A 21,345-nucleotide genomic window follows, 5' to 3' on the forward strand; every position below is an offset into this window, starting at 1 on the left:
GAGAGAGTGGGGGGGGAGAGAGAGAGAGTGTGGGGGGGAGAGAGAGAGAGTGGGGGGGGGGAGAGAGAGAGAGGGGGAGAGAGAGAGAGGGTGGGGGGAGAGAGAGAGTGGAGGGAGAGAGAGAGAGAGGGGGGAGAGAGAGAGTGGGGAGAGAGAGAGAGTGGGGGAGAGATAGAGAGAGTGGGGGGAGAGAGAGGGTGTGGGGGAAAGAGAGAGTGTGGGGGGAGAGACACAGAGGGGAGAAACGGTGGGTGACACACACAAAGGGTGGGTGATACACAGAGAGAGGGTGACTGACTGACTGGGGGGGTGACTGACTGGGGGGGTGACTGACGGGGGGTGACTGACGGGGGGGTGACTGACTGGGGGGGTGACTGATTGGGGGGGTGGTGACTGATTGGGGGGGTGGTGACTGATTGGGGGGTGGTGACTGATTGAGGGGGGGGGTGACTGATTGAGGGGGGGGGTGACTGATTGGGGGGGGTGACTGATTTGGGGGGGTGACTGATTGGGGGGGGGGGGGTACCTCTGGTGTCACACACATACACATGCTCCCATACACACATACACTTGCTCCCATACACATGCTCCCATACACATACACACATACACTTGCTCCCATACACATACACACATACACTTGCTCCCATACACACATACACATGCTCCCATACACATACACTTGCTCCCATACACACATACACATGCTCCCATACACATACACTTGCTCCCATACACTTTCTCCCATACACATACACACATACACTTGCTCCCATACACATACACACATACACTTGCTCCCATACACATACACACATACACTTGCTCCCATACACATACACACATACACTTGCTCCCATACACATACACACATACACTTGCTCCCATACACATACACACATACACTTGCTCCCATACAAATACACACATACACTTGCTCCCATACAAATACACACATACACTTGCTCCCATACAAATACACACATACACTTGCTCCCATGCACATACACACATACACATGATCCCATACACATACACAGATACACTTGCTCGCATACACATACACACATACACTTGCTCCCATACACTTGCTCCCATACACTTGCTCACACACACACACACACGGGGGGGGGGGGGGAAGGAAAGGCCGCGACCAGCACCACCACCACGCTCCATCTCCACCCAACCGCGCCCACCTCCCGCTCGTGGGGGGGGGGGGGCAGGCCGACACCCCCCCCCCATACCTCACGCGGGCATATTGGAAGCTTTGGGGAGGCAGGGTGGGTGGGAGCCACGTGGCGAGGTATCCCCCAGGGGACAGTCAGCCCCGCAGTGGCCGCCACTACCCTGCTCCCCTCGCCGGCATGTCTTCACAGTGCGCGGCCAAGCAGCTTTGCAGACTGCTTCTTCCCCCCAGCCCGCGGCGGCATGAAGCTAGCTGGCGGGGAGGCGTCAGGGTAGGTGGGAGTCACGTGGTGAGGGCCGAGGGCCGAGCCCCCCTCCCCCCCCCGCACGCCAACCGGGCTGCCAGCAGTGGGGACCTCCCGCCCCGGGCAGCGATCGGTGGATCGAGGGGGAAGGGGACAGGAGCAGGGGACAGGAGGAGGGGAAGGGGACAGGAGCAGGGGACAGGAGGAGGGGAAGGGGACAGGAGCAGGGGACAGGAGGAGGGGAAGGGGACAGGAGCAGGGGGCAGGAGGGGAAGGACAGGAGCAGGGGAATGGAGGAGGGGAAGGGGACAGGAGCAGAAGGGGACAGGAGCAGGGGACAGGAGGAGGGGAAGGGGACAGGAGCAGGGGACGGGGACAGGAGGAGGGGACAGGAGAGCTGCTGCGGTGGGGAGTAGGGAGCCATGTAGGGACCAGGGGGATCACAGGGAAGGAGCAGAGGGGCCGCAGCATGGCGAGTACTTACTCTTGATGTCCGGGCAGAAAGAATGGCCGCTCGTTGGGGGCGGGCTCATATAGAGCCTGGCCGCGCGCCCACAAAGCCTGGGAGCGCGCGCCAAACAGCAGTCAGGTAGGGAGTTTTTGTTTTTGTTTTTTAAGCGCGAGCATGGAAATTTCAGCACAAACCGGGGGAAATTAAAAAAAAAAACACGTGTGCTGCTTGGGCCAATGTTTACTCGCCTGGGGGTTAAATCCACCCGCCCCGGGCGAGTAAATGTATAGGATTGTCGAACACTGTATATATATATATTGAAACTATATCCATATTTCTTTCTCTATAGCTAATATTTGCACTATATATATATATACACAGTATATATATTGCAAATATTAGCTATAGAGAAAGAAATATGGATATAGTTTCAATATATATAGTGTGAACGCAGCCTTCTTCTTTCTTAGTTTCCCTGCTCCTTTGCATTCTCTACCACTGTAGCAATTTCTGACAATCTGTTATGCTCCCAACCAATACACACAGTCTCTACTTGCATCCCACTTTCTGCATGTAAACCTTTCACAAAATCTGCCACTGTAAGTGAAATCGGCAAATTTACTTGCTATTTCTTCCTTATTCTGTTGTGTTATGTTATTTTTTGTCCAGTCAATGGTTAAAGTAAATGCAGCATCTAACAGCTTTTTAGGGGGAAATGAGGATTCTAATATAATTTGGAGTTCCTATTTTTCGGGACCCTCCTGTCCCTCAACAGAATTGATTTGACCCATTTTAACCTAGGGTATGTTTCCCTGTGAGATTCGCAATACATAAGACTCCCTGAGCTTCTAAATCCCACAGAGAAAGATCCCTCTCTCAATTAAACATTTGCGCAACTGTTCTATCTTATTGTTATCTTATGCCCCCTCCTTGGGTCAAGGGTGACTCGTTTTACTAGTTATCCCTGACCACTGTTCCAGAAATGTACCCGCTGGGGGACCGTACAATTGTATCATACAAAATAGGGGCAACCCCTTGAGTGGGCCCCTTTCCGGTTCAACAGAGGATGAACTTCCCATTATAGTTACTGTAGTTTTGCACTATATTCCTTTAGTCACAAACACAATAGTCACGAAGACAATTCTTTATATTTTTTCAATTATAAATATTTCTTAATACTCACAGGATTCCGTCACTCATGTGAAGCTAGGAAAAGTTCAGGGTTTTACCAAGACATTCAACAATTAAACTAGAGCCATTTTAGAAAAGGTGGCTTACCTCAGTATGGTCGGCCCGGTGAATGTCTCGGGATCTCCGTTCCTCGTCCAGCGTTGGTCGTGAGATGTAGGAATCCCACGTCTAACACCAAGTGTGAACACAGCCTTCTCAGGGGTACCCCCGGGGCACCAAGAACTGCAGACGGGTTCGGTGAGTATCAAGGAATCTTTATTGTGAGTGGACAAGGAGATGACACATTAGCAAGTGGCTTCAGCGTGATCTGGGGTGGGGTAATACCAACCACAGTATTTATAGTCTTAGTTACAGAAAATAAGGCGGCACTGCCCTACTACAACCTAAAAACACTACATATGTTTTATTTGAGCTTGGTTAGCATAAAATATGCCCTTCCCATATATTTGTTTTTACCAAAGTCAAGTTGTCTTTAGGAAGTACATGATGTCCTGAAACAGTCTTAGAGCAAACCTTGCCTGCTCATACATTCTATCATACAGAAATGGAACAATAACAAAGTGCATCAGGGTACTGATAAATTGTATCGATATAATTCTGGGCGTAAAGCCACAGGCACAGCCGTGAAACATCTACTGTCAGCGAAACTCATCCTTACCCACAAACGCTTTATCACACGTCCACATAAAACAGAAGAGACCAAATGGATGACCAGTAGCCCCAGACCCTTTTCCTTCTGTATAACCCTCCTGTCCATAATTCTTTCACAATAGAAAGAAAAAAGAGGCGCGTGCCACATAGCATAAATCTGTGCTACATTTAATGTCAATATAAAAGGTAAAGTAGCACACTCACAGGTGTATCTAGGACATGGGTGGGCAACCTATTTTTTAATGTAGCGACAGGTGTGGCGAATTTGAAGTGAAAATAGCCACACCATGTAAAAATTTAGTTATTTTGTTGTGCATGCAAAAATTTCAAACAACACACACTGTTTGAACTAGTTTATTCAAAACATGAACACTTTGACTACTCAGTTACAACTGCGGCAGACGCAAACGATGAAAATGGTTCAAATTGAAAATGTTAGGTAATTTAATGCGATATTTGACAATCCTTATTTCTGACAAGTTGCATAAACTTTGGCTGAATATCTGAACTCAATGCACATCTTAGTTCAGCCTCCAAATTGACATCAACAATTCGAGATCTGTGTTTTGACTTGATGAAACCCATCGTAGAGAACGTCGATTCACACACCCACGTTGATCCAAACATGGACAATAATTTTGAAATTGCTGATTTCAAAGTTGGGAGATGGTTGTCAGTCAGAATAGTTTTCCACATATCTGTGACTGAAGAATTCAAGTACATTTTCAAGTGTTCAAGACTGTGAAGAGAAAGCAAATCATCTTCAAGCCCGCGCTTGTCCAAAGACAGAAGGGTGGAAATTTCTTTGCTTGAATTTGTAATATCAAAGTGGAATGGATCACGCAAGAATTTAAATGCCAATTTGAAGTCATTGAAATCAGAAAAACGTGATTCAAATTTCTGGGACAGGTTTTTTATCCAGTTTACGTAGAGTTGCCGCTTCACGTCGAGTAGACCACACTCCTCATTTTTTTCTAGAAATCTATTCAGGTTTGCAAAATGGGTCAAATCGTCTTTCTGAGTTTGTACCTGAATAAGGTTCAGTTTTGACTTGAATTCTTGAATATGCTGTGCCAGCTCACATATTACTTTACCCTTTCCCTGCAGCTTCACGTTTAATTCATTTAAGTGAGCCATGATATCGCACAGAAAATGTAAATCACACTGCCATGAAGGGTTCTCAATGTCAGAAATTTTTTCTATCTGACGTTTCTCAACAAGAAAATCTTGAATTTGAGGAAGTAAATAGGTAAACCGTTCCAGAACTTTTCCTCTGCTTAACCATCTCACATTTGCATAGTCAGTAAGATCCTCGAAATCACAGTCACCGCATTCTTTCAAGGCCTCAACAAACTGCCGATGGATGAGGGAACTTCCACTTCGGATGTAATTCACGATTTTGACAACCTTGTCCATCAATGTTTTCAAAGTGTCAGTTCCGAGCATCTGAGCACACAAATTCTCCTGATGCAGAATGCAATGGAAGGAGAGCAACATGTTTCTCACACCATTCTCACTCAAATGCTGCTTCAAACGAGAAACAAATCCCGATTTTCTTCCTATCATTGCGGGTGCACCGTCCGTTGTAATAGAAGCCAGTTTTATCAGATCTAGGTCATATTGTTTTGAAGCTGAAATGAAATGTTCGAGTATATCAGTTCCACGAGTATGGCCTCGCAGTCCACAAAGTACAAGGATTTCTTCACGAATTGTAAAATCGGAAAGCACAAACCGAACCCAAAATATTAATTGTGCTGTGTCAGTACAATCGGTTGACTCGTCCAGCGCCAGAGAAAAACACAAACAGTCTTTCAATTGTTCAAGCAGTTGCTCTTCAATGTTTTTAGATAATTCCAGCACTCTGCGAACAACCGTCCTGCGACTTAACTGCAAATTCTGCACTTTTTGGAGGATATCATTCTTCACCTTTGATTCGTAGTTTTCCAACAGAGTTTCCATCACCGTTACCAGAATGTCTTTTACAATCTCAGCATCAGAAAATGGTTTCTTTTTCCGAGCCAAAATCCAGACTGCTTTATAACTAGCTAAACTCACCAGCTCATTCGACGAAAGAAACTGCTTCAGGCTGCTCTTCTGATCTTGAAACTGTGATTTCAAACGGGCAATTTCACAGACACGACTAGGGCCATCAACTGGAAATTTATTGTTGAAGGCACTGTGCTTATTTTGAAAGTGCTTCTTCAAACTGTCTGCCTTATTCTCACTGAAACTTTTTTTGCACAGGAGGCACACTGTCTTTTCATTTACTTGCGTCACTACAAATTTTAGCTCCCATATTTCTTGAAAGTTTCGTATCACGCTCTTCCATGCTCTTGTGTTTTGCTTTTTACCACTAGGTTCCGAATCACTGAGTTTGTCTGCTTCACTCACCCCAGCACTTTCACCTGCTGCTGGTTCACTTCGTTTTCGAATCACCCTCTTATCCATCTAACCTTTTTTTTTTGTAAAGAGAGAATTTTTTTAAATCGTCAACAAAACAGATGCAAGGAACAACACCCTTCATCTCCCCCTGCATCTCCCCTCAGCACCCTTCATCTCCCCCCTCAGCACCCTTCATCTCCCCTCAGCACCCTTCATCTCCCCCCTGCATCTCCCCTCAGCACCCTTCATCTCCCCTCAGCACCCTTCATCTCCCCCTTCATCTCCCCTCAGCACCCTTCATCTCCCCCTTCATCTCCCCTCAGCACCCTTCATCTCCCCTTGCATCTCCCCTCAGCACCCTTCATCTCCCCTCAGCACCCTTCATCTCCCCCCTGCATCTCCCCTCAGCACCCTTCATCTCCCCCCTGCATCTCCCCTCAGCACCCTTCATCTCCCCTCAGCACCCTTCATCTCCCCTCAGCACCCTTCATCTCCCCCATTCATCTCCCCTCAGCACCCTTCATCTCCCCTCAGCACCCTTCATCTCCCCCCTTCATCTCCTCTCAGCACCCTTCATCTCCCCCCTGCATCTCCCCTCAGCACCCTTCATCTCCCCCCTTCATCTCCCCTCAGCACCCTTCATCTCCCCCCCTTCATCTCCCCTCAGCACCCTTCATCTCCCCTCAGCACCCTTCATCTCCCCTCAGCACCCTTCATCTTCCCCCTGCATCTCCCCTCAGCACCCTTCATCTCCCCCCTGCATCTCCCCTCAGCACCCTTCATCTCCCCCCTGCATCTCCCCTCAGCACCCTTCATCTCCCCCCTGCATCTCCCCTCAGCACCCTTCATCTCCCCCCTGCATCTCCCCCGAGCACCCTTGAAAGCACCCCCCACACCCCCGGTCCCCACCAATGCCTACCAGATCGCGGCGGCAGCAGCGGGCAGCAGTGGTGGCGAGCGGGCTGTGGTGGCAGGTGGACGGGGGGGCAGTGGTGGCGGGCGGGGTGGCAGTAGTGACGGGCGGGTGGCAGTGGTGGCAGGTGGACGGGGGGCAGTGATGGCGGGCGGGTGGCAGTGGTGGCGGGCGGCAGTAGTGGTGACAGGCGGCAGTGGTGGCGGGCGGCCGTCAGCGCGTCACGCTGGTGCGTGCTCGGGGGGGAGCACGTCATGGAGCGGCCTCACAGGGGAGGGAGCGCGCGTGTTACGCGACTGCTGGAGCGGGCTGGGGAGTTGGAGGGAGAGGAGCGCGTCACCGCTGAAGCGCGCTCCTTACCACAGAAGGGGAAAGGGGGAGTTTGAGTGTCCCGGCGGCCCTGTTCGCCACAGTTTTACTACCAATTCGCCACAAGTGGCGAATGGCGACAGGGTTGCCCCCCCTGGATCTAGGATATGCGCATATATACCGTTCTGTGGCTAACGAAATGCTTTTATTTGTGCGAGCTTTCGAGATACACTGATCTCTTCTTCCGGCGATGTTACAATGGATTAACCCAAAAGACTCTCTTAAAAACAAGGCAATTGGAATATTATCTGTGGGTGAAGCCTACCCCTTCCCCCTGTGCGGTCTTAGGCACGTTCTATAGTGCCGGGCGCGCGCGCTGAATTTTAGTTGGCTGACGTTAGTCAGCCTTTCTATACAAGAGCCGCACGCGCGCACGGCAGGGAGAGGGGAGCCGACAGACAGCGGCGAAGATGAAGAAATTCATCTTTTCGCGCCGCTACCGGCGCTGAATGTATTTATTTATAAAATATTTTACCAGGAAGTAATACATTGAGAGTTACCGCTCGTTTTCACGTATGTCCTGGGCACAGAGTAAAACAAATAATACATGGTTACAACTACAGTTACATAAATGAACAAGGTATACATTATATACAAGACATTGCGTGCACAGTTAAAGAAAATATATGTTATGAGCGTATGAAACAGTTACAGACCAGATTAATGTGTGAGACAGCCTTAGATTTGAAAGAACTTAAGCTGGTGGTGGATATGAGAGTCTCTGGTAGGTTGTTCCAGTTTTGGGGGGCACGGTAAGAGAAGGAGGAACGGACGGATACTTTGTTGAGCCTTGGGACCATGAATAGTCTTTTGGAGTCTGATCTCAGGTGATAGGTGCTGCGTGTGGTAGGGGTGAGGAGCTTGTTCAGGTAGCTGGGTAGCTTGCCCAGAAAGTATTTGAGGGTGAGACAGGAAAGGTGAACTTTGCGCCTAGACTCGAGTGATGACCAATCTAGTTCTTTGAGCATTTCGCAGTGATGTGTGTTATAGTTGCATTGGAGAACAAAACGACAAATTGAATTGTAGAGGGTGTCAAATTTGCTAAGGTGGGTTTGAGGTGCCGAGCCGTATACTATGTCTCCATAGTCAATAATTGGCATTAGCATCTGCTGTGCGATACGCTTTCTGACCAGCAGACTTAGGGAGGATTTGTTCCTGTAAAGTGCCCCTAGTTTGGCATAGGTCTTGGTTGTCAGGGTATCAATGTGCATCCCGAATGTTAAGTGGGAGTCAAACCATAAGCCCAGGTATTTATGTATATGTGTGTATATATGTATGCATGTATATGTGTGTGTCTGCACAAGTCTAATAAACTTTTTATTTTTACCAATGTTTTTTTTTTAATAAATAATAAATTACACATAAACACACACACACACCCATATACATACACACACATACACATAAACACACACACACATACACATAAACACACATAAACACACACAACACAGTATACTCACGAAAAGCATGCGGCACGTGCACGCGCGTTCGCATAGGCACGCACGGCCGCACACTGTATATAACAGCCCTTAGTGTTATCTCTTGGACCCGCGTAGTGCGCATGTTTTGCCGTGCTGTGTGTAAGGGATACAGGCTAGTGTGAAGGAAGCAGGTTAGCTTACACTCTCTCAATGCACAAAAAGGCTGTGACATATTCTAACAGAAACATGTACAGTACAGAAGTATATTTTATTAAGCAGCAGTGTTTTAAGAAAATATGTTTTACTTTATACATGTGACATAAGGCAGGGTCTTTTCATCTCGGGATCAAAGGAGACCTCCTGGCCACCCCAGGTTTTGGTGCCGGGTGTTCTCCTGGAAGTCCCATGGATCAAATAGAACATTAATGTTCCCAGCACACCGAGAAAAAAAGAACTAATAAAGGATCAGCCAAATAGTCACATTTAATTAAACATTAACGATGCATATAACATCAAACAGCAACAGAGGGACAACGTATATACACAGGGAACAGGGACAAAGACAGGGAATAAAAGGTACAGGGCAAGGGGGGCAACGTAACGTTTCGGGGTACAGACCCCTTTTTCTGGCCCGTTTCCAGGTAGACCGAAGTCACCTGGTACTTCTCTTACCCTGTGACTAGGTCCCTGAAATACACAGTGACACACTGACACTAAATTACACAGGTAAATGAAACAATGGAATAACAAAGATATATAAAGAGCTACTGCTAGTTCTCCAAGCAAAATACAGGTAAACTGGGAAGCACAAATCTCATATAGGAGTGTCTGCAAACACAGTTATACTCCTTATCTGTCACTGTGTTTTCAGACATGGGGGGGGGGGGCGGCCATTGAGCCCAGGGAGGGATGGAGGAGGTTGTGGGTGAAGGAGCAGAGGTTGTGGGTCCGCAGGAGGGAGGGTTGTGGGTCCGGGAGGAGAGGGATAGGAGTGGGCCATCTACTTTGCACACACAGGCACACTTCCCTCCCAAGCCTGCTTCCCTCCCGTAGCTCCCCTCCTGATTGGCTGACTCGTGCACCACGTGACACGTCAGCGCTTCTGATCACCAGACGCTTGCAGCTCCGGCCAGCAGACGCGTCACAGCACGCAGTCAGCCACGTCGGAAGGAGCCAGCAGGGACCTCCAGACTGGAGGTAAGGGGCTGGTGGTCCGCGCGCGCCGCCGACCGCAGCAGGTCCTTAGCCTAAGATTCTCAGAGGCTACGGTTACTAGGGTAAGCTTGGTCATAAGCCCCTACAACTAGAAAAGGTAGTTTGTGTTACCCCAGATTTCCCAAGTAAGTGTATTTTTAGTGTAAATTGTGTTACTTTGTGTGTTTGTCTTTTCCTGAAATAAATTTACAATTTATTTTACCTCCTTGTTTTCATCAATCATATAATCCCGGTATAAATGTGTTGATAAACCTGGTCTCCCGTGACAGTGAGTAATCAAGTGAGGGAGGTGCATGTGTTTATATCACAATGAGAGACAAACATTCATATATACATAATAGTAAAAGTGCAGCTACTTACATACCATATCATATAACTGTATACAGTGTTGACAAAAAATGTGTATATAAAATAAATGTTCAAAAATGACATACAATAAATGATTAAAGTGTCCATGTGTTAATAATAAAGGATATGGTGGCTGGGACAGTTCCGCAGAAGAAAAAAGAGAGTCGCGTTCCACACAGCATAAATCTGTTACATTTAATGTCAATATAGAAGGTAAAGTAGCACACTCACAGGTGTAGCTAGGATATGCGCATTTGAGAGATCTATAATCTCTGGTGGATCGTACTCATCTGGGAGGATCCTCTTATCTTTGGCGCAGGATGACTTTCACTCCAGACCGGGAATCCGAAACAAGTTGTCAGATGTCCTTGCCTTTGTAGCTTGAAATCGCCCAGAGTCCGATACAGAAAATTGTTCCACAGGTTGTAATGTTGCCACTTTGGAGCGGAGGTGTTTCAATACACAAACCGCTAGCCGAGACGTGGTACATCTATCTCATCCGGGTCCCAACGCGTTCCGTCATCAACGTGACTTCATCAGGGGTATGTAGGCTCTAGTGTCAGTAACGCCTTTACAGCTTGAGTCAGATCCAAAAAGCAACCACCCAGGGTAGTAATTGCAAACCTGAACTAGAAACCTTCATGGGGATTTATGTAAAACATGGAACATTATGAACATGAAGGAAATAGGGGGGAAAAAAAATGTATATTATACTAAACGCACTATAATCGTTAAAAAAGAACAGACCATAAATGCAACACATATTGTAACATCATATATAAAAAGCGGAACATATTATGTTTATTATATTTTAAGAGACAAAGATTATATATATATATATATATATATATAGAAAGAAAAAAGGAGGCGAGTGCCACATAGCGCGCGTATATATATATGCTATTTTAAAACTGTATATATTCCTCTATATTATCTAATATTTAAAAAAAAAAATATATATATATATATATATATATATAATTTGGGAGCTCTGATCACTCCAGTAATGTTTTCTGCACCACACCCCCGCAGGGTATTGCTTTGGTTTCGCCCTTCCTGCTTAGGATGCAGTCTCTGGGCTGTACCACATGTATAGGGAGGGGTGTCCCAGGCCCAGCCCTCCTCGGGTTTGCCTGCGCACGGCTGCCGGGTTGGAGGCGGGGTAGCGGGGAGGGGGCAGTGCGGTGACCCCGGTTGTTTTTTTTTTGCAGCATGTTTTCCCGCGTGCTGAGGAGGCCTCGGGGCCCGGCTCTCTGGCTAAGCCTGGGCCTCGGGCTTGCTGTGGCTGCGGCTCGGGATACAGAGGAGGCCGGGGATGGAGGGGAGAGGAGGAGAGGAGGGAGAGAGACTTACAGCAGGGCCACGGAGAGGAGCAGGGAGCTGCTGAGGAGGATCAAGGTGACAGGGGAAGGACAATGGGGGGCGCTGGAGAGAGGGATAAGGGGAGGGGACTGGAGAGAAGGTGACAGAGGGGCGGGGGCTGGAGGGGGGACAAGGGTGGGACAAGGGGGCTGGAGAGAGGGGGGGTAAGGGGGGTAAGGGGGGGGACTGGAGAGAGGGGGGTAAGGGGGGGGACTGGAGAGAGGGGGGTAAGGGGGGGGGACTGGAGAGAGCGGGGTACGGGGGGACTGGAGAGGGGGTAAGAGAGGGGGTAAGGGGGGGGACTGGAGAGAGGGGGGTAAGGGGGGTAAGGGGGGGGGACTGGAGAGAGGGGGGTAAGGAGGGGGGGACTGGAGAGAGGGGGGTGAGGGGGGTAAGGGGGGGGGGACTGGAGAGAGGGGGGTAAGGGGGGGGGACTGGAGAGAGCGGGGTACGGGGGGACTGGAGAGGGGGTAAGAGAGGGGGTAAGGGGGGGGACTGGAGAGAGGGGGGTAAGGGGGGTAAGGGGGGGGGGACTGGAGAGAGGGGGGTAAGGGGGGGGACTGGAGAGAGGGGGGTAAGGGGGGGGGGACTGGAGAGAGGGGGGTAAGAGGTGGAGGACTGGAGAGAGGGGGGTAAGGGGACGACGACCGGAGAGAGGGGGGTAAGGGGGGGGGACTGGAGAGAGGGGGGTAAGGGGGGGGACTGGAGAGAGCGGGGTGGGGGGGGACTGGAGAGAGGGGGGTAAGGGGGGGGACTGGAGAGAGCGGGGTACGGGGGGACTGGAGAGGGGGTAAGAGAGGGGGTAAGGGGGGGGGACTGGAGAGAGGGGGGTAAGGGGGGGACGACCGGAGAGAGGGGGGTAAGGGGGGGAGGACTGGAGAGAGGGGGGTAAGGGGGGGGGGACTGGAGAGAGCGGGGTACGGGGGGGACTGGAGAGGGGGTAAGAGAGGGGGTAAGGGGGGGGGACTGGAGAGAGGGGGGTAAGGGGGGGACGACCGGAGAGAGGGGGGTAAGGGGGGGGGGACTGGAGAGAGGGGGGTAAGGGGGGGGGACTGGAGAGAGCGGGGTGGGGGGGGGACTGGAGAGAGGGGGGTAAGGGGGGGGACTGGAGAGAGCGGGGTACGGGGGGACTGGAGAGGGGGTAAGAGAGGGGGTAAGGGGGGGGGACTGGAGAGAGGGGGGTAAGGGGACGACGACCGGAGAGAGGGGGGTAAGGGGGGGAGGACTGGAGAGAGGGGGGTAAGGGGGGGGACTGGAGAGAGCGGGGTACGGGGGGGACTGGAGAGGGGGTAAGAGAGGGGGTAAGGGGGGGGGACTGGAGAGAGGGGGGTAAGGGGGGGACGACCGGAGAGAGTGGGGTAAGGGGGGGGGGGACCGGATAGAGGGGGGTAAGGGGGGGGACTGGAGAGAGGGGCGTAAAGGGGACGACGACTGGAGAGAGGGGGGTAAGGGGGGGGACTGGAGAGGGGGTAAGAGAGGGGGTAAGGGGGGGGACTGGAGAGAGGGGGGTAAGGGGTAAGGGGGGGGGACTGGAGAGAGGGGGGTAAGGGGGGGGGACTGGAGAGAGGGGGGTAAGGGGGGGGGACTGGAGAGAGGGGGGTAAGGGGACGACGACTGGAGAGAGGGGGGTAAGGGGACGACGACTGGAGAGGGGGTAAGGGGACGACGACTGGAAAGAGGGGGGTAAGGGGGGGGACTGGAGAGAGGGGGGTAAGGGGGGGGACTGGAGAGAGGGGGGAGGACTGAAGAGAAGGTGACAGAGGGGCGGGGGCTGGAGAGGGGACAAGGGGGGACTGGAGATAGGGGGGCAAGGGGGGACTGGAGAGAGGGGGGCAAGGGGGGACTGGAGAGAGGGGGGCAAGGGGGGGACGACTGGAGAGAGGGAGGTAAGAGGGGGACGACTGGAGAGAGGGGGGTAAGGGGGACGACTGGAGAGAGGGGGGGACTGGAGAGAGGGGGACAAGGGGGGACTGGAGATAGGGGGGCAAGGGGGGTCTGGAGAGAGGGGGGCAAGGGGGGACTGGAGAGAGGGGGCAAGGGGGGGATGACTGGAGAGAGGGAGGTAAGAGGGGGACGACTAGAGAGAGGGGGGTAAGGGGAACGACTGGAGAGAGGGGGTAAGGTGGGTAAGGGGGGGACGACTGGAGAGAGGGGGGTAAGGGGGGGACGACTGGAGAGAGGGAGGTAAGAGGGGGACGACTGGAGAGAGGGGGGTAAGGGGGACGACTGGAGAGAGGGGGGGACTGGAGAGAGGGGGATAAGGGGGGACGACTGGAGAGAGGGATAAGGGGGGACGACTGGAGAGAGGGGGATAAGGGAGGGGGGATAAGGGAGAGGGGGACTGGGAATGGAGAGGGGGGTAAAGGGGGGGGCTGGAGAGGGGAGTAAGGGGGGGACTGGAGAGAAGGGGGTAAGGGGGGGCACTGGAGAGAGGGGTAAGGGGAGGGACTGGAGAGAGGGGAAAGGGGGGGACAGGAGAGAGGGGGGTAAGGGGGGGACTGGAGGGGGGTAAGGGGGGGACTGGAGAGAGGGGGGTAAGGGGGGGACTGGAGGGGGGTAAGGGGGGGACTGGAGAGAGGGGGGTAAGGGGGGGACTGGAGAGAGGGGAAAGGGGGGGACAGGAGAGAGGGGGGTAAGGGGGGGACTGGAGGGGGGGGTAAGGGGGGGACTGGAGAGAGGGGGGTAAGGGGGGGACTGGAGGGGGGTAAGGGGGGGACTGGAGAGAGGGGGGTAAGGGGGGGACTGGAGAGAGGGGTAAGGGGAGGGACTGGAGAGAGGGGAAAGGGGGGGGGGGACAGGAGAGAGGGGGTAAGGGGGGGACTGGAGGGGGGTAAGGGGGGGACTGGAGAGAGGGGGGTAAGGGGGGGACTGGAGAGAGGGGTAAGGGGAGGGACTGGAGAGAGGGGAAAGGGGGGGGACTGGAGAGAGGGGTAAGGGGAGGGACTGGAGAGAGGGGAAATGGGGGGGGGGACTGGAGAGGGGGGAAAGGGGGAGGGACTGGAGAGGGGGGAAAGGGGGGGGGACTGGAGAGGGGGGAAAGGGGGGAGACTGGAGAGGGGGGAAAGGGGGGGGACTGGAGAGAGGGGGGAAAGGGGGGACTGGAGAGAGGGGGGAAAGGGGGGACTGGAGAGAGGGGGGTAAGGGGGGCGACTGGAGAGAGGGAGGGGGGTAAGGGGGGGACTGGAGAGAGGGAGGGGGGTAAGGGGGGGGGACTGGAGAGAGGGAGGGGGGTAAGGGGGGGACTGGAGAGAGGGGGGGGACTGAAGAGAAGGTGACAGAGGGGCGGGGGCTGGAGAGGGGACAAGGGGGGACTGGAGATAGGGGGGCAAGGGGGGACTGGAGAGAGGGGGGCAAGGGGGGGGACTAGAGAGAGGGGGGTAAGGGGAACGACTGGAGAGAGGGGGTAAGGGGGGGACGACTGGAGAGAGGGGGGTAAGGGGGGGACGACTGGAGAGAGGGAGGTCAGAGGGGGACGACTGGAGAGAGGGGGGTAAGGGGGGGGACAGGAGAGAGGGGGGGGACTGGAGAGAGGGGGATAAGGGGGGACGACTGGAGAGAGGGGGATAAGGGGGGACGACTGGAGAGAGGGGGATAAGGGAGGGGGGATAAGGGAGAGGGGGACTGGTACTGGAGAGGGGGGTAAATGGGGGGGCTGGAGAGGGGAGTAAGGGGGGGACTGGAGAGAGGGGGGTAAGGGGGGGCACTGGAGAGAGGGGTAAGGGGAGGGACTGGAGAGAGGGGAAAGGGGGGGGACAGGAGAGAGGGGGGTAAGGGGGGGACTGGAGGGGGGTAAGGGGGGGACTGGAGAGAGGGGTAAGGGGAGGGACTGGAGAGAGGGGAAAGGGGGGGGACTAGAGAGAGGGGGGTAAGGGGAACGACTGGAGAGAGGGGGTAAGGGGGGGACGACTGGAGAGAGGGGGGTAAGGGGGGGACGACTGGAGAGAGGGAGGTCAGAGGGGGACGACTGGAGAGAGGGGGGTAAGGGGGGGGACAGGAGAGAGGGGGGGGACTGGAGAGAGGGGGATAAGGGGGGACGACTGGAGAGAGGGGGATAAGGGGGGACGACTGGAGAGAGGGGGATAAGGGAGGGGGGATAAGGGAGAGGGGGACTGGTACTGGAGAGGGGGGTAAAGGGGGGGGGCTGGAGAGGGGAGTAAGGGGGGGACTGGAGAGAGGGGGGTAAGGGGGGGCACTGGAGAGAGGGGTAAGGGGAGGGACTGGAGAGAGGGGAAAGGGGGGGGACAGGAGAGGGGGGAAAGGGGGGGGACTAGAGAGGGGGGAAAGGGGGGGGGACTGGAGAGGGGGGAAAGGGGGGGGGGGACTGGAAAGGGGGGGGGACTGGAGAGGGGGGGTAAGGGGACGACGACTGGAGAGGGGGGTAAGGGGACGACGACTGGAGAGAGGGGGGTAAGGGGGGGGACTGGAGAGAGGGAGGGGGGTAAGGGGGGGACTGGAGAGAGGGAGGGGGCTAAGGGGGGGGACTGGAGAGAGGGGGGGGACTGAAGAGAAGGTGACAGAGGGGCGGGGGCTGGAGAGGGGACAAGGGGGGACTGGAGATAGGGGGGCAAGGGGGGACTGGAGAGAGGGGGGCAAGGGGGGACTGGAGAGAGGGGGCAAGGGGGGGGACTAGAGAGAGGGGGGTAAGGGGAACGACTGGAGAGAGGGGGTAAGGGGGGGACGACTGGAGAGAGGGGGGTAAGGGGGGGACGACTGGAGAGAGGGATGTAAGGGGACGACGACTGGAGAGGGGGGTAAGGGGACGACGACTGGAGAGAGGGGGTAAGGGGGGGGGACTGGAGAGAGGGAGGGGGGTAAGGGGGGGGACTGGAGAGAGTGAGGGGGGTAAGGGGGGGGACTGGAGAGAGGGGGGGACTGAAGAGAAGGTGACAGAGGGGCGGGGGCTGGAGAGGGGACAAGGGGGGACTGGAGATAGGGGGGCAAGGGGGGACTGGAGAGAGGGGGGCAAGGGGGGACTGGAGAGAGGGGGGCAAGGGGGGGGACTAGAGAGAGGGGGGTAAGGGGAACGACTGGAGAGAGGGGGTAAGGGGGGGACGACTGGAGAGAGGGGGGTAAGGGGGGGACGACTGGAGAGAGGGAGGTAAGAGGGGGACGACTGGAGAGAGGGGGTAAGGGGGGGGACAGGAGAGAGGGGGGGGACTGGAGAGAGGGGGATGAGGGGGATAAGGGGGGACGACTGGAGAGAGGGGGATAAGGGGGGACGACTGGAGAGAGGGGGATAAGGGAGGGGGGATAAGGGAGAGGGGGACTGGGACTGGAGAGGGGGGTAAAGGGGGGGGGCTGGAGAGGGGAGTAAGGGGGGGACTGGAGAGAGGGGGGTAAGGGGGGGCACTGGAGAGAGGGGTAAGGGGAGGGACTGGGGAGAGGGGAAAGGGGGGGGACAGGAGAGAGGGGGGTAAGGGGGGGACTGGAGGGGGGTAAGGGGGGGACTGGAGAGAGGGGGGTAAGGGGGGGACTGGAGAGAGGGGGGTAAGGGGGGGACTGGAGAGAGGGGTAAGGGGAGGGACTGGAGAGAGGGGAAGGGGGGGGACTGGAGAGGGGAAAGGGGTGGGGGACTGGAGAGGGGAAAGGGGTGGGGGACTGGAGAGGGGGGAAAGGGGGGGGACTGGAGAGGGGGGAAAGGGGGGGGACTGGAGAGGGGGGGGGGAGAAGGGGGGGGGGGGGCTGGAGAGGGGGGAAAGGGGGGGGACTGGAGAGGGGGGAAAGGGGGGGGGACTGGAGAGGGGGGAAAGGGGGGGGGGCTGGAGAGGGGGGAAAGGGGGGGGACTGGAGAGGGGGGAAAGGGGGGAGACTGGAGAGGGGGGAAAGGGGGGGGACTGGAGAGAGGGGGGTAAGGGGGGGACTGGAGAGAGGGGGGTAAGGGGGGGACTGGAGAGAGGGGTAAGGGGGGGACTGGAGAGAGGGGGGACTGGAGAGCGGGGGGTAAGGGGGGGACTGGAGAGGGGGGTAAGGGGCGGGGGACTGGAGAGGGGGGTAAGGGGGGTAAGAGAGGGGACTGGAGAGGGGGGTAAGGGGGGGGCTGGAGAGGGGGTAAAGGGGGGGGGGCTGGAGAGAGGGGGTAAAGGGGGGGCTGGAGAGAGGGGGGTAAGGGGGGGGGGGCTGGAGAGAGGGGGTAAGGGGGGTTCTGGAAAGAGGGATAAGGGGGTGGGGGCTGGAGAGGGGATAAAGGGGACAATGGGGGGCTGGAGAGGGGGAGGGAATGGGGAGGGGGGTAAAAAGGGACTGGAGAGAAAGTGAGGGGTGAGGGGGGAGGGAATGGGGGGTAAAAGAGGATTGGAGAGAAAGAGGTGAGGGGGAGACTTGTGAGTATTAAACACAGGACACAGTGTGTAATTTAGTAATGAAAATGTTTTTAGATCAACTCCAGAACACTTCCTTATCCGCACACTATCAGTGCCGGCCCGGCCTCATTCATATTCCAAATCCTAAAAGGTTTTCCACTGGAAAAATCCTCCCCATTTCCTAACTCTAACACCCCCCCCCCCCCCCCCATCTCCCTGCTTCTCTGTGATATCGGCCCCCCACTTTGTTATTCTAGAGATAACAGTATGTTGATAGAAAACCAATCTGTAACATTTCCCCCTATTGTTCGTTCCCGAATAGCCACCTCATTCTTTTCTAACAAAAGCCTGGTATTAAAATGCTTCATATAAATATCATCTGTTTCGTTTGACCCTTAAACATACTTGGATACAGATTACAGAGCCGGAAACACTAGGGAGACGTGTAGCCGGGGATTTCATTGCATGGGGTTACGCTGACATGTTGTACCCTATACAGGACGAGGTCGGCTCTCCTGGGGTGGTGGTCGGGGTGTCGGTAGATGGAGAAGCTGTTTGGACAGAAGGTGAGTAGACGACGGGTTGGTTAGTTAATGAGGGCAGGTTTAATCACTCACTATAACACCCCTTTAATACATCCAATCCTAAACCTACAGAACCCGAAAATACCTAAATACCCCTTATACTGTACGTCTCTCCCACAGTCCCTGCATTTTATCCCATTACCAAAGGCAGATCTGTAGGCAAAGGCCTAATATATTTAAATATGTCTTTTTATGGTGTTAAGCGTGTATATGGACCCTATTAACCCTGTCACTGCCATTAGTACACTTTGCCCCTAGAAGGGACTGACCCCTTAACCACGTTACTGCCATTAGTACACTTTGCCCCTAGGAGGGACTGACCCCTTAACCATGTTACTGCCATTAGTACACTTTGCCACTAGGAGGGACTGACCCCTTAACCCTGTCACTGCCATTAGTACACTTTGCCCCTAGGAGGGACTGACCCCTTAACCCTGTCACTGCCATTAGTACACTTTGCCTCTAGGAGGGACTGACCCCTTAACCCTGTCACTGCCATTAGTACACTTTGCCCTTTGGAGGGACTGACCCCTTAACCCTGTCACTGCCATTAGTGCACTTTGCCCCTAGGAGGGACTGACCCCTTAACCCTGTCACTGCCATTAGTACACTTTGCCCCTAGGAGGGACTGACCCCTTAACCCTGTCACTGCCATTAGTACACATTGCCTCTAGGAGGGACTGACCCCTTAACCCTGTCACTGCCATTAGTACACTTTGCCCCTAGGAGTGACTGACCCCTTAACCATGTCACTGCCATTAGTAGATTTTGCCCCTAGGAGGGACTGACCCCTTAACCCTGTCACTGCCATTAGTACACTTTGCCCCTAGAAGGGACTGACCCCTTAACCCTGTCACTGCCATTAGTACACTTTGCCCCTAGAAGGGACTGACCCCTTAACCCTGTCACTGCCATTAGTACACTTTGCCCCTTGAAGGGACTGACCCCTTAACCCTGTCACTGCCATTAGTACATTTTGCCCCTAGGAGGGACTGACCCGTTACTACTTATTATTATCTTTTATGTGTGTGGCGCTAACATGCTCTGCAGCGCTGTACAATGTGGCCGGGAGGACAGTAACGTGTTACATATGTGTACATATGCCTCCAAGACAAGCTGAGTATAGGAAGGAGGCCGCTGTCCCAGGGAGCTTACACTCTACTTAATGTAAAGGCGGACGCATTGCAGTCTCTTCCAGCACGGGAGGAGTTAAGTCCGAGCGCACGTCGCTTGAGGGATTAAAGCGCTCGGATCCCTTGTGTTCCCAAAACACGGACACAGTAGTGGCTTGTGTTGTAACAATAGTGGCTTGTGTTGTAACAATAGTGGCTTGTGTTGTAACAATAGTGGCTTGTGTTGTAACAATAGTGGCTTGTGTTGTAACAATAGTGGCTTGTGTTGTAACAATAGTGGCTTGTGTTGTAACAATAGTGGCTTGTGTTGTAACAATAGTGGCTTGTGTTGTAACAATAGTGGCTTGTGTTGTGATCAGCTACTAGCACAAAAGTGACCTCCACGTGGCTGAGTCGTTCTTGTGTGGGTGTCACGGTTGTACACGGAACGGGGTGTTCCCCAAAAAGGAACCCCCCTCCAAAAAATATTACCTTCTCATGCACTGAGACTTGCGTGGCCAACTCGGGTCCTAAAGGGCCGCCAACAGGTCAGGTTTCAGGATACCCCTGGTTCAGCACAGGTATGTGACAATCAGTGGCTCAGTCAAAGACTGTGGCCATTGCTGATGTAGGGGCCACCACTAGGTGTCTGCTTCCGTGGTCATTACTGATGGTCATGGAGGGTTTGAAAAAGTTTAGAGAAAAATGTAAGAGAAATCCCTCGCCCCAAGAGCTTACTGTCTAAGGAGTACATCGGGGAACAGACGCACAGTCTATGTAATAAGAAAAGCTGCGGCAGTCCTTGGGGTTTCGGTTACATTAAGGGTCAGTCAAAGTGACCTAATGGCAGTGACATGGTTAAAGGGTCAGTCCCACGTAGGGGCAAAGTGACCTAATGACAGGGACGTGTTTAATGGGTTAAAGGGTCAGTCCCACATAGGAGCAAAGTGACCTAATGACAGTGACGTGGTTAATGGGTTAAAGGGTCAGTCCCACGTAGGGGCAAAGTGACCTAATGACAGGGACGTGGTTAATGGGTTAAAGGGTCAGTCCCACGTAGGGGCAAAGTGACCTAATGACAGGGACGTGTTTAATGGGTTAAAGGGTCAGTCCCACGTAGGGGCAAAGTGACCTAATGACAGGAACGTGTTTAATGGGTTAAAGGGTCAGTCCCACGTAGGAGCAAAGTGACCTAATGACAGGGACGTGTTTAATGGGTTAAAGGGACAGTCCCACGTAGGACAAAGTGACCTAATGACAGGGACGTGTTTGTGACAAGCTATTAATAATACACACCAAAAATATACCTGGGTTGAACTGAACGAGGCTTAGATATGATAAAATATAATTTATTCCTTGAAAAAGGTGAACACACGAGATTATACAAATAACAGACAAAATATGCACTTACTTAAGATGAGACTGATGAAATAGTCAGAAATCGTGACTAGCAGTTCATACAGCAATCTTCAAAATCACCAAGACACGAAAGACAATAGGCATAGGCTGAGCCTTGTTTATATACAATTATTTCCCATTGAACACAACCTAAACCCAGCCCCTCTCATAAATCAGTGGTGAGGTTGACAGTTTTCCCCAGAGTAAAACTCCTCC

At 53.6% G+C, this 21,345-nt stretch overlaps 2 protein-coding genes across 5 annotated transcripts in view; one reads left to right on the forward strand and one right to left on the reverse strand.

Moving 5' to 3' along the window:
• Positions 1–11,809, reverse strand: part of LOC142469098 (serine beta-lactamase-like protein LACTB, mitochondrial) — a 49,116-nt gene extending 37,307 nt beyond the window's left edge. For 2 of the 4 annotated variants that reach the window (XR_012788959.1, XR_012788958.1), the window contains exon 1: positions 3,160–6,255. The gene's annotated coding sequence lies outside the window, so the exon portion shown is untranslated. Of the gene's footprint in view, positions 1–3,159; positions 6,256–9,116; positions 11,012–11,727 lie in introns of those variants that run through there. The other 2 variants (XM_075576006.1, XM_075576005.1) reach the window with 2 other exon arrangements.
• LOC142469099 (serine beta-lactamase-like protein LACTB, mitochondrial) overlaps positions 11,472–21,345 on the forward strand; it is a 45,822-nt gene continuing 35,948 nt past the window's right edge. The window contains exons 1-2 of the mRNA XM_075576007.1: positions 11,472–11,772; positions 18,535–18,601. Coding sequence (XP_075432122.1) covers positions 11,587–11,772; positions 18,535–18,601 — 253 coding nt within the window. The 5' untranslated portion in view covers positions 11,472–11,586. The remainder of the gene's footprint in view (positions 11,773–18,534; positions 18,602–21,345) is intronic.

Source organism: Ascaphus truei, chromosome 18, assembly GCF_040206685.1.
Source record: "Ascaphus truei isolate aAscTru1 chromosome 18, aAscTru1.hap1, whole genome shotgun sequence".
Classification (NCBI taxonomy): Eukaryota; Metazoa; Chordata; class Amphibia; order Anura; family Ascaphidae; genus Ascaphus; species Ascaphus truei.